This window comes from Notechis scutatus, chromosome 1, assembly GCF_049901735.1.
Source record: "Notechis scutatus isolate UNSWTSFEM ecotype Mainland chromosome 1, rNotScu1.2, whole genome shotgun sequence".
NCBI lineage: Eukaryota > Metazoa > Chordata > Lepidosauria > Squamata > Elapidae > Notechis > Notechis scutatus.
The window spans coordinates 173456060-173468990 of NC_142009.1; the positions used below are offsets into that span (position 1 = coordinate 173456060).

Genomic DNA, 12931 nt, shown 5'->3' on the forward strand with positions numbered 1-12931 from the left:
GTAGAGAAATAGATTGGTCAGCAAAGCTGAACCAATGATATGATTGTGATATGATTGTGATAATCCGCATTTTATGCCCTTTATAATTCCAAAACTATGATTGTGATATTCCTCATTGAATACCCTTTATAATTCCAAAATTATGATTGTGATATTCCTCATTGAATACCCTTTATAATTCCAAAACTATGATTGTGATATTCCCCATTGAATACCCTTTATAATTCCAAAACTATGATTGTGATATTCCTCATTGAATACCCTTTATAATTCCAAAACTATGATTGTGATATTCCTCATTGAATACCCTTTATAATTCCAAAATTATGATTGTGATATTCCTCATTGAATACCCTTTATAATTCCAAAACTATGATTGTGATATTCCTCATTGAATACCCTTTATAATTCCAAAACTATGATTGTGATATTCCTCATTGAATACCCTTTATAATTCCAAAACTATGATTGTGATATTCCTCATTGAATACCCTTTATAATTCCAAAACTATGATTGTGATATTCCTCATTGAATACCCTTTATAATTCCAAAACTAGAAAGCTAGTTGACTTCTGTATTCAAAACTGCAATAGCCAATATTGCAATATAGCTCCTCCTATTTTATGATACCTCTGCTTGATGTTTATTTGATAGCTGAGTAAATACTAGGGAGTGTTGCTTGCAGGTTCAACAGCATATATACTGCAGAATATAAAGGCTATCCATGACTTCAGCTTGGATCCAGTTCTTCTAACTATTCCCAGTATATAAGTTGTCTGTTAGATATGGCCCTAAACAAAAAGAATGTGAACCAAAATGAAGAGCTACTCATGGGTTTTACTGTACAAGGTAAGTGTACACATAAACATTAGTGTGTGTGTGTGTGTGTGTGTGTACACACACATAAACACACACACACACACACACATTTTCCAGAAAATCTGAGAGCTTATAAAAATGAATTTTTATAAAGTTTATAATTAACGTTTGGATTTTTGATGTTTGTTACCTGATTACAAATCAGAAAGTCTTGAGATTCAACTTCTTTAAAAGCTAAGCAATTTTAATAAGGTCTTTCTGTCTTGGACAAACTGAATACAATCCACAACTGAATACACAGTTGTGTAAAGTAAAATACTGTAAACTTCAGATAGGCAAAAGATTGTAAGAAAGAGAGTATTTTCACTGATTGCCCATTTTTCTATTATTTGTTTCCATCTATTGTCACTAAAAAACCCTCCCAAGGGCTTGGGAGATCATTTGGATCGCAGATTGCTGCAATGAGGAAGAATATATATTAAAATGGCTCCTCCTTTCTTATGGACAGAAGAATGATTTGTACGTTACTTCTGAAAGTAGAAGGAACCCATGTATTTATACCTGTGCAATTTGATTTTGGATATTTTTGTTAGTAGATTTTTGACATTGTTGTGTACTATTTAAGAAAACCGAAGTTATATTTCTTATCTTTGACTTACTGGTTAAGCTGAGCAGGCTTTTGACTTTTCCTTTTAATAAAAATGGGTACTTTGATAACTGGGTCTGTCTTCCTCTAATAAATTATAAATTGTTAGGATATAAATAGTTAAAGATTTGTCATATGTCTACTTCCTGTTTGTGTGATACAGAGGGTATTGCTGCACAGAATAATAAATTGTGTCTCGGCTATTTTTTTTTCTTTCCAACCCAAAGAAGAATAAAAAAAGTATAGTAAAGAAGATTGGGATTGTGTCTATCTGCCTGTCTTGACTATTTGCCCTTCAGCTAGATAGCACCAACTTTTAAAGAGAATTCTGTTTAACTAAATTTGATCTTGTAGGTTGGAAATGAGCAAAAGACTAGTGCTCTATGATTCAGAATTTTGCTGACTTCTCTACTCTATCCTCTCCTCTTCTTCTTAGTCACCTGACTCAAAACAGAACTATTACTAAAAATTTAGAGAAGAAAAATCCAAAAGCCATTCTCTGCATGTTTTTCTTCTCTAAAATTTTAACAATAGTTCTAAGTTAAAAAATAAAAACTGGTGAATACTTTTTTTTTTAAATAAAATTTTTATTTGGGTTTTCACAAAACATGATACGAGTAAATTTCTTTTTTTGAGAATAGCATGGTCCCGGGTTATCACTTCTCCATACAGACACAAATTCAATTTCATATTCATCTTGTGTTCTATTCCATATCTTATTACTATTTTAACATTTTCTCAATAATTTTTCCCTTCCCTTAAGTTTCTCAATCTTACTTTTAATTATCTCATTCCTTTCTAAATTCAATTATATATATCTTTCAATATCTTTCTAATCATTATATTTATACTTTTGTCTGTCCTGTTTCAATTTCATATTTTCTTTTCTCATTAAACAAAATTTTCCCCTGTAGTTACTGATTGGACCATGACACCTTTGCATCTTTTAATTTTTATCCATTCAACTCTTATTTAAACTTCAATTTATGCCTTTACAATTATAACATTTAATATAACATATAACTTCCAATCGAATTCTGCTTGGTACATTCTTAAAATACACACTAAGTTCTTAAAAAGAATATATATATATATATATATATATATATATATATATATATATATATATATATATATATATAAAATAAAATAAAATACTTATTTTATTCCAATTCAGCTCTATCATTAATGTTAATTATAATCTTTAACATTTCTTTTCAATAGAATATCATACTCCTAGGAACACTTATAATATTTCCATATTTTTTTCATATTTCTTTCATATTCCTCTTCACTTAAATTTTCATAATACATTAATAATAATTAAAATGTTCCCTCCTTTCCTAATTTCATTCTCTCATTTTCTTTATTTCATTTATTTTATTAAACATTCCATTACATTACAATGAGTATTTTATCTATCATTTTCATCACACTTGTTTCATATTTTCAAAGTTCATTTCTATTTCTAATATAACAATATAATCTTATGTACCCTTGCAGAATCCCCTTTTCAATTAAGATTTTACCCATTATCTCTTTGTCTTCTAAATAGGCTTATACCCTTAATCCTTGTACATTTTCCCTGTTTCTCTATGTCCTGTTTCTGTCCTTCATAATTTCTTTTCCTCTCCCTCTTCCCCCTCTTCTTCTCCCTTCCCTTTTTGACCCCTTCTCTCTCTAATTCTGATTCTCTCTTCTGTAATCCTGTCTTCTGTTTCTTCCTAATATTGTAATTACTTTTCAGACTATTCTTTTTTTGGGTTGTTTTTTCAAATCTTAAATTTTTCATTCTCTTCCCCCCTTTCCTTTTCCCCGCATAGAAATCATTGAAGATGGTCATTGAAGATGGTGTCTTCTTTGTCCCGCCCTACTTGTTCTACAGGCATTTCTTGTTTTTTCTCATAGTTCAGGATCTCCATTTCTAAAAATTGAAATACAAGGCCAAAAGAACCTCTTCCTTCTTGTGCATCTTTCTGTTTTTTAAGTTCCATTCTCAATTCTTCCAAAAGTGATGCCATTTTAAAAACTTTTAAACAACCACCCGATTAATTTTAGTCCTTTAGATCCAATAGCCAAAAATCCAAAAATCACCAAGTAATCCAAATAATCCAAAGCTGTTTCTTCTTGCTTCTTTTTTCCACTTTCTCTTCCTGGGGTTCTATTATCTTGTTACAAAGTTTCAATTAAAATGTATCTTTTAGGAATCTTGTTAAAGTTTCACTGTTAATTCCTTTCACTTCCAGGTGGTCTCCTCCATTTTTCCAGATCTCACCCTTTTTTTTCCTTCTTTGAAAAGTTTTTGAGAATCCAGAAATCTTTATTATCCCTTTGACATTTTATTTTCAGCTCAAATACCTGTTAATGTCAAAGTGGATTTTTATAATAAATATAATACTTCATTCTCCATTGAGCCGAAGGGAGAATCCAGGATGGGTAGTCTCTAGTCTCATAGCTCTGCAGACCGAGCTGAAAAACTGAGGACACACCCCCTGGTAACAGTCCCCAGTTCTTCACTCGGTCTCAACGAGTTCAGACCACCCTTTGGGGGCTCTGAATAGTTCAGGTTGTAGAAGAATCTTCACCCCCTGGATTGAGGTGTTTTTTTCTTCGAGAGGCTTAGAGCAGGTTTGATAGCTAGCTGGCTTGCCAGTTAGCACTTTTGTTTTTCACGTTTTTTGACTGCCTTTTTAAAAAAATTATTTGCTGGTAGACTGGTTTTTGGAATTGTGATTGTAAATTTGGTTGGAGGTGCCCCCGAGAGCCCGTGTGGCCTGGGCTGGGGGGGCGGGAGTCAGTGTCTTATTCAACTCACTTTCTCCCAGTCCGTACTTATTGATCTGTGCTAGCCGCGAAAACCGCGAGGCGCTTCTGCCCCTTTCTGGCGTCAGTGGACATTTCAGATGTTTCAGGACAATTTTGAAGTTCATCTCCAAGATTGTCCCTTGCGGGGGTACTGGCCATCTGGATTGAATCCTGATCCCCCCCTGTCCAGTCACCAGAGCACTGTGGCAGCTGTGAGACGCTTGAAACTGCCAAATTGATTGTGGTGCAGCCAGCACTGGCTTGCAAGCCTCTGATCTGTCAGGGCTTGTAGCAATTTTAAAGATTCAGCCATATTTTTTTCCTTTTTGCTTTGACTCTTGCCTTAAATTGCGGAGCTGTGCTGAGCTCACCACTTCTGGGTTGCTGTGACCAAAGCAGACAGCTTTAGATCAAATAAATTTTGTTTTTATTTTTATTTTGCCCCTTTTTTTTTCTTTTCTCTCTCCATTAGTGACAATTATTTTTGGCGGGCTCAAAATGGCCACCAGGAGAGCTGGCCAAGAATTATCAGCTCCTCAGCAGAGTCGGGAGAGAGCTGCAAGGGGATCAACTAAGTCCTAGTCTACTGGGCTGGAGGAAGCAGCTAGGATCAGAGCTAGGACCCTAGCCCCTAAAAGACCCTCTAGGGCAGAGGATAGGCAGGCCAGGCATAGACAAAAAGCCCTAGATAAGGAGTTTGATAAAGCGGTGAGAGACTGAAAACAGGGCCATCTCTCCTCTGCTCCCACAAGATGACAAGCAGTAAAACCAATTGGCAGACAGACAATATTTGACTGCCTGATATCCTGGTGGCTCAAGTACTCAGGATTTGCAGGGAATCCTCCAAATCAAGGCAAAAGCCACTCATAATAATTCTGAGCCACCACAAGGAGTTTTGATTGCTGCACCTGGAAGCCAAGCCTCCAGCAGAACCAGACCTGTGCCTGAAAATGAAAAAGCCACCTTTACCCTATAGTGGCTGGGTTGCGGCCTGAGGAGACCCACAGGCAAGAGATGCCATCCTTCATGAGAGCCTGGATCTCCCAAACAATTAGACAAGAATTTCAGGCTTATGTCAATCAGCTGCGCCAGCTGCCTGGTTTGGACACCAACAGAGGCATTCCTCAGGGGCAGGGGCAGGCTTCTGCAGAACAGCCGATCTACTTCAGAAATAGTTCTGCATCCCCTTCGGAAAGAAGCCAGTCTTATGTTTCCGAGAGGGACCTCCTTCCAGAGAGGGCTTTTCAGACGGGGAGTCGGAGGTAGCAGGTCCCCCCTCCTTTAAGGACCCTTTCCAGCTGGCTCTCTTCAAGACTCTGCTTGTTAAGGCTAAGAGCACGGCTCATTTTAAAAAAAGGGACAAGGTCACCCAGGATCTTCCCCCAGAGGGGGAGGATCAGGAAGATTACCTATTCACTGAGAAAGCATCTATGGTGGACGCTGTACCTGTGCCCCAGACATTTATGAATGTGATTAAAAAGCAGTGGGAGTCCCCTGGGGAGTACACTCGCCCCAGTGGGTCTGAGTCTACCTTATTTAATGGGTGGCTGCGGCAGCTGCAGGGTAGAATACCACCTGAGGACCTCAGGGTGCATCAGGACTTAAATAAGATAATAGCCGCAGCTTAATCGACAGCTAATGCCTCCCTCACGTCAGCCAAAACTTCTTCCAGAGGCATGGCCTCATATGTAACAGCACGTAGGCTCATCTGGCTAAGAAATTGGCAGACGGATGCCAGAAACAAATGGAAGCTGGTGTTTGCTACCTTCAAGGGAGAGAGGCTTTTTGGAAAGGCCCTGGATCCCTTTTTTTTTATGGAAACCAGGGACAAGTGAAAGATCCTGCCCTTCCAGGGGAGGCGTTTTGATTACAGGTCTCCACCCTACTACAGAAAGCCCTCTTTAAACAGGGGGAAGCTGGGGCAAGCTTTCCCCATCAAAGTAGGCCCTTCTTCCAAAGATCCTCATTTCAGGCCAGAGGCCATCAGAGGCAAGATGACAGAAGGTCCTTTCGGGGTTCCAACAGACCTTTTAGATGCAACAAGTGACACCCAAGCCTCCCCTCCCATAGGGGGCTGTCTGGGACTGTTCTGGCAGAGGTGGGAACAGATCACGACGGATGCTTGGATCCTGACAACTTTATGGTCAGGTCTCTCTCGGGAGTTTATTTCCTCCCCCCCAGTGCCTTTGTGTGCTGCCCCATCTCAAGGGACCTCTCAAAGAGGGATCTCATGAAATCGGCAATCCACCATCTGCTGGACGTTCGGGCCATCCAGCCGGTTCCTGGAGACCAGGAGAGACAGAGGTTCTATTCAATTTGGTTTGTGATTCCAAGGCCGGGGAGGTGGCGAGCAATCCTCAACTTGAAAGGGCTCAACAGGCATCTAATCTACCGAAGATTCAAGGTGCGCTCCCTCCACTCTATCCTACAGGGCCTGCAGGAGGGAGATTTTTTGGGCTTCGGTAGACCTGACAAAGGCCTACCTCCATGTGCCCATAGACCCCAACCACCGTCAGTTCCTGAGGTTTTGCTATGGCAGCCACCATTTTCAATACAGGGCTCTCCCGTTCGGCCTGTCATCAGCCCCACGGACTTTTACCAAGCTCCTGGCGGCTGTAGCGGCATACCTCAGATCCTTACCCATAAGGATCCTATGCTATTTGAATGACATCCTGATAGCATCCTCTTCCAGACCCCAGGCGGAGGAGGATATGATGTCGACAATCAGGATCCTTCGAGAGCATGGGTTCTCAATAAACCTGGACAAATGCCACCTAGTACTATCTAACCATCTCTTGCATTTGGGGACTATCATAGACATCTTAACTGGCCAGGTCTTTCTCTCACAGGAGCTTCGAGACAGTATAAGGGACATCACATCACAGATCCTGTCTGACAGAGAGGCGCCTATCATCTTGCTGTCTCAACTTCTCGGCAAGATGATATCGTGCATCGGGATCAGCCAAGGGCCTGCTTCCTGCCCGAACCCGGCAGTGGTTCCTGCTCCCCTACCAGAAGGCGGGCAGGGGCAACTCTCCAAGGAGGGTTCACGTCCCCTTGCTGGTTCTTCATTCTCTCCATTGGTGGCAGTCCCGAGCCATGGATCAGGGTTACTTGTACAGGGAGCCCCAGAGCATTACCATTACCACCGACGCAAGTCTGTATGGTTGGGGAGCCCACCTGGGAGTCCAGGTTAGGTGGTCACGGGAGGAGCTCGCCCACAACATAAATTGGCTAGAGCTCAGGGCTACCCGCTTAACTCTCAAGGATCTAAGGTAGGAGGTGATGGGGAGACAGGTTTTTCTCCTCATAGACAATGGGGCCACCAAGACCCACATAAACCGGCAGGGGGGCACTCGCTCCAGATCTCTAATGCAGGAGGCGACTCAGTTGTGCAGGTGGGCGGAGAGACACCTGTTGTCCCTGCGAGCAGAAAACATCTTGGGAGTTTCCAATGTGCAAGCAGACTGGTTGAGCAGGCCCACAGTCGACCAGTCGGAATGTCTGTTCCAGGAGATGATGAAATGATTCAGCCATCCGATTCTGGATCTCTTTGCATCTCCTTAGAACTCGCAGCTCCCAAGGTTCTTTGCATGGTTCCCAGCACCGGGAGCAGAAGGGGTCAACAGTCTCCGGTGCAGATGGCCCCAAGGGCTATTGTATGCCTTCCTCCCTTCCCCTGATTCCGGGAACAATCAGAAAGGTACTGACAGAGAGGGCAGAAGTTCTGTTGGTAGCCCCTTACTGGCCCAGGCGCCCATGGTTCACCAGACCCTGGAGAATTCCCCTGCACAGGATCTCCCTCAGCCAGGGTCCGATTGAGCACCCAGATCCAGCCTGGTTTCGGTTGACCATCTGGCGCTTGAGCAGGTGCTCCTGAAATAGGAGTAGTTTTCCAGAAGGGTCATTCAGACCATCCAGGCGGCCAGACCTTCCACGACCAGGATATACGACGCATCATGGAGGATTTTCTACGGCTGGTATGCCAGTCATCTATTGGAACATACTTCTGTGTCTGTGGCAAATGTGTTAGAGTTCCTGCAGGATGGGTTGGACAGAGGTCTCGCCCCCCAGTACCTTGAAGAGACAGGTGGCTGCCTTGGCCTCGTTTTTTCGGTCAAGGACTCAACCACTTTGGCCCAACACCCCAGGGTGAAAGCCTTCCTTAGGGGAGCCACTAATTTGAAGCCACTGGTGGTCCACCGTTTCCCCACCTGGGATTTGCCTAGGGTCCTGCAGGCACTGACTTCTCCCCCATTTGAACCCTTGCGTGAAGTCAGTCTTTGCCTACTCACGTGCAAAGTGTCATTCTTAGTGGCCATTATTTCGGCCAGGCGTATCTCGGAGTTGACAGCCTCATCCATCAGAAAGGACCTGTGCGTTTTCCATGCAGACAGGGTGGTTCTGCGGTTGGACCCTACCTTTCTGCCCAGGGTGAACTCCTTATTCCATCACTCACAGGAGTTGATTTTGCCTGACTTCTGTCCAGGGCCTACCATGCATTGGAGAGAAAATGGCACACCTTGGACGTTAGGAGGGCCCTCCGTATATACATCAAAAGGACCTCCTCTTTTAGGAGGACTGAAGCCCTGTTCGTTTCCTTTCAGCCGTCAACTTTGGGTCGCAGGATGACACCATCTACTGTGGGTCACTGGCTTAGAGCCTGTATTGCGAAGGCCTATGAGTTACTGGCTCTTCCTGTGCCCGGGAGAATCACTGCGCACTCAACCAGGAGTGCAGTGACCACTGCAGCCTGGGCAATACAGGCTTCGGTTCTGGACTTTTGTAGAACTAAGACTTGGTCATCTGTGACCCCATTCATAAGACATTATAACATTGACTCCTTTGCCTCAGCAGAGGCGTCCTTTGGAAGACGAGTCCTGCAGGGCGTTCATGTAGAAGTAGGGACCTCCAATCAATCCAGTTCCCTCCCATAGGACAGCCATCAGCCAGCTTTGGTATGTCCCATCCTGGATTCTCCCTTCGGCTCAGTGGAGAAGGGGCGTTGGTCCTACCTGAACGCTTCTTCTCGGGGAGCCTAAGGGAGAATCCAGTCCCATCCTGTATTCTGTCTGGTCGGAGTAGGGAGGAAATGTTTTTTTCTTGCAGTATCAAATAGGCTATCTGTTAGAGGACGAGGAGCAGCTGGATTTGCTTCGACGTCGTTCAGAATTGGGGACTGTTACCAGGGGGTGTGTCCTCAGTTTTTCAACTCGGTCTGCAGAGCTATGAGACTAGAGACTACCCATCCTGGATTCTCCTTTCAGCTCCCCGAGAAGAAGCGTTCAGGTAGGACCAATGCCCTTTTTTCCAGATCCCACCCTTTTTCTCCTTCTTTTAAAAGTTTTTGAGAATCCAGAAATCTTTATTATCCCTTTGACATTTTATTTTCAGCTTAAATACCTTTTAATGTCCAAGTGGATTTTTGCTGGTTTCTTGCTTAGATCTCTTAATTGTCAATATAGAGAAGAAAAGAAAAAAAACCAAATCCTTTCCCTTCCCTCTCTCATTCGCCGCTTCAAAGTCTTCTTTGGGAGCAATGTTATTTTTTATAATTCAAGTTCCAAGGTACCTTATATTGTTGCTTTTTCAGTTCGACCCGGACAGCCAAAACTTTCTCTTCTTATCTTCCTCCTGCACATTCTTTTCCAGTCGTGTTCTTCTTTGAGGTGGCCATTTCTGACCACTGCTGCAACTGCCTTCGGGAAAGGGAGTAATGGCCAGCTGGGAAGGAGAGATGCGACTCTCCTTGACCCTGCTGGCAGTCTCCCCCCTCTTCACCACCTCTATGGGGTGGCTTAGCCCCGAAACCAGCCAGTTCGGGGCGCTCCAGCAGCGAGCACAGATCGAAACCATGCACGATCGTGGATTTCGGTCTGTCGCCGAAGAAGCTCCAAAACTTCTGGTGATTACTGTACCCCAATCTGTAATTTTTCTTTGAAATAACACAGAAACAGACTGCCATTGCTATCCATAATAGATATAATACTTCATGACTTGAACTGCACGTTCAATATATACCAAAATTATATACCAAAATTTATTTTTTCTGTGAAACCTTTTTTCCTTAATTTTCTTTAATTAGCATTTATTCCACAAAAATATAATGCAACAAAGTCTAAATGTCTTTTTTTCCTGTTCTTGTTCTTTAATTACTGATCTTCACATTTTTTTACATTCTCAAGCATGTTATTCTTAGAGTATATTATATTTTCATTTGTTTAAATTGTGTTAAGGAATTGTTTTGTTTTTCAGTTGCTGGCACAGGCAGAGGAGAGCATGTACCAAAAAATTGCAATGATATTGAAGTAATCACTCATCTGTTGGCTGAGGTAAAACTATTGTTGTTTTATAACTAAACATAGTTTTACAAATTGAAATAAATATTTTAAATTTGAGAAAGAAACAGATAATTTTAAAAATAGACATTTTAATAGTGGTGGTGTTAGGGTGCTCAAATTCCAACACCACAATCTTTCACTGATTCGTGTGGTTCAAACTTCGCATAAAATATGGTAGAATCTCATACAAAATGTTACTGGTAGAATAAATAGTAAAGCCATTGCTGGTCAACACTGTTCTTTTACAGTCCAAATTTCAGTCTGATTTTAAAACTGAAACAATAACCAATGGAGGAGGATAGGAACTACCCTAGGAGAATAGGAACTGGTAAGATGAAATCAGCAGAAAAGTATTGCCTGAACGACCAGAATTATTGGAAATGACTTTGAGAGACAGGAGTAAGAGTTCAGACTGGACAGCAATCAAATAAGAGACAGCGGAGTCCACAGAAGGAATGGGGACCTGGCAAATGCCTCAGAAAGGATTCTTTCTGGTTTCTTGGATTGTAAAGGCAAGGGGGGAGGGGAGATATACTTTTAGATTTGCAAGATTCTGTTAATGTAACCTTCAAATAAAGATAGAGTGTAATGCTCCTGGGTGTATTTGCCTGGATTATTTTGTAAGGGTGACAGTTATCCTTTTTCAGAGTTACGTGCTTAGTAGTTTGTGCTTCTATCCTCCATTTCTCCATTGCCTCTTTCTTTGCTGTGTTAATGATTGCCAGCATTGGTATGTATATCTGGGCTTTTTGTGATTGGCATAGTTATCCTATTTTCCAAGACTTCGTTTTCTTGATTACAGTTATTTATTCTTTGATAAGACATTAGGTGGCCTAGTGGTGAAGGAACTTGCCTTCCACTTGGAAGGTTGAGAGTTTAATCATATGTAGCGAAAGATGTTTCTCTTCTAGGGTAAAAAGAAAAATATCTGCTGCAAATTTCGCCTGGCATCAGGAAGGGCATCCAGCCAGTAAATGCTCAGCTCCATCCAATCACACTGACTCTCCTCCGAATTAAGGGATTACAGGGTCATAAAAAGGAAGTTTTAAATTATTAATTCTTTGAAATTCCAGTGTCAGATTTATATGAGAACCATGGCCACATACTCAAAAATAACTTAGACATTGATTAAAAAAAAACATTTACAAAAGAAAACTGAAGCTGTTTATTTAAAAGTTTAGTTGTCAGTTTATGTTTGATTCAGATTCTAAGTAAAGTGGAGAAGGATGTCTTGCCATTCAGTAACAGGGTGATAGCTTAACTCCAGATTTGGGTGGAACTTTATTATTTGGGGAACAGGTATAACCAAGGTACAGAACTCAAAAGAGTTTGTAAGTTGAAGATTAGAGATCTCAGGAAAAGAAATGACTTGTGTTTCTGGTGCAGCTGATTCTAGATTTCCCCCCCCCCCAAAGGGCTGGTTCAGAGGTTTTAATAGCTTTTATGTTGCTTTTGATTTCTGTCTGTTTTTCAATGCCAAATATTTGAAAAAGATCCTGGGTTTTCCTGAACGTCGCTACTTTATCAAACTCAAAACTCTGTCTCTTTTCTTCAATTTTATGCACAAATGAAAAAAATGCTAACATTTGAATAACTTCTTGAGGGAAAAATAATACAATTTTTAATGGTTTTCTGAGCAGAAAGATCGAGATCTAGAACTAGCAGCACGGATTGGACAAGCCCTTCTTAGACGAAACCATAGCCTAACAGAGCAAAATGACGTTCTGGAAGATCAGTTGGGTCAAGCCTTTGACAAAGTAAGTGAACAAATTTTAGCTTTGGGGATTTTAAGAGGTTAATGTATTGTGTAAGCATCTGGTGAAGTTATATTACTATATATCAGATGAAAACTTTTAATCTATTGAAGTTAGAAGCTTTCTTTTCCACAAAGTTTCAAGTTAGTCTTTGTTTAATGAAAAAAGATGCAAGAATTTTGAAGGCTATTTTATTTATTTCAAATGTGGAAGCATATATTATATTATTACGCAGAGCTGAACTCTTGCTTTATGTACTTAAATTTTTGTACTGTTTCAAACTATTGTTTATGTGTGCTGCATCTTTAATGAGTATAAATAGGAATTACATTCCATATACATAAAATTTGAGTCTAATATTTGCTTGTATGTAGAATATATGTACAATATTCCCAATTCTCAGGATTCTTCTATTTTAACCTTTTAAAATAGAAAAAGGTTAAAAAGAACAAAGAATCCCAGAACATATTTGAAACCATTTGATTCAGCAACTTTACTGAAGTCTAGGTCTATATAATGTTTAGACTGCTGGTCATTTAATTTAGGTCCCAGGGAAGAGCATTGA

General features: G+C 41.0%; 1 protein-coding gene across 3 annotated transcripts in view; it reads left to right on the plus strand.

Annotated features, from left to right (window-relative positions):
• The window catches only part of TRAK2 (trafficking kinesin protein 2), a 51836-nt gene that overhangs the window by 18449 nt on the left and 20456 nt on the right, over positions 1–12931 (plus strand). For 2 of the 3 annotated variants that reach the window (XM_087949815.1, XM_087949807.1), the window contains exons 4-5: positions 10527–10603; positions 12253–12369. In XM_087949815.1, coding sequence (XP_087805941.1) covers positions 10527–10603; positions 12253–12369 — 194 coding nt within the window. Of the gene's footprint in view, positions 1–659; positions 851–10526; positions 10604–12252; positions 12370–12931 lie in introns of those variants that run through there. The other variant, XM_026690428.2, reaches the window with a different exon arrangement.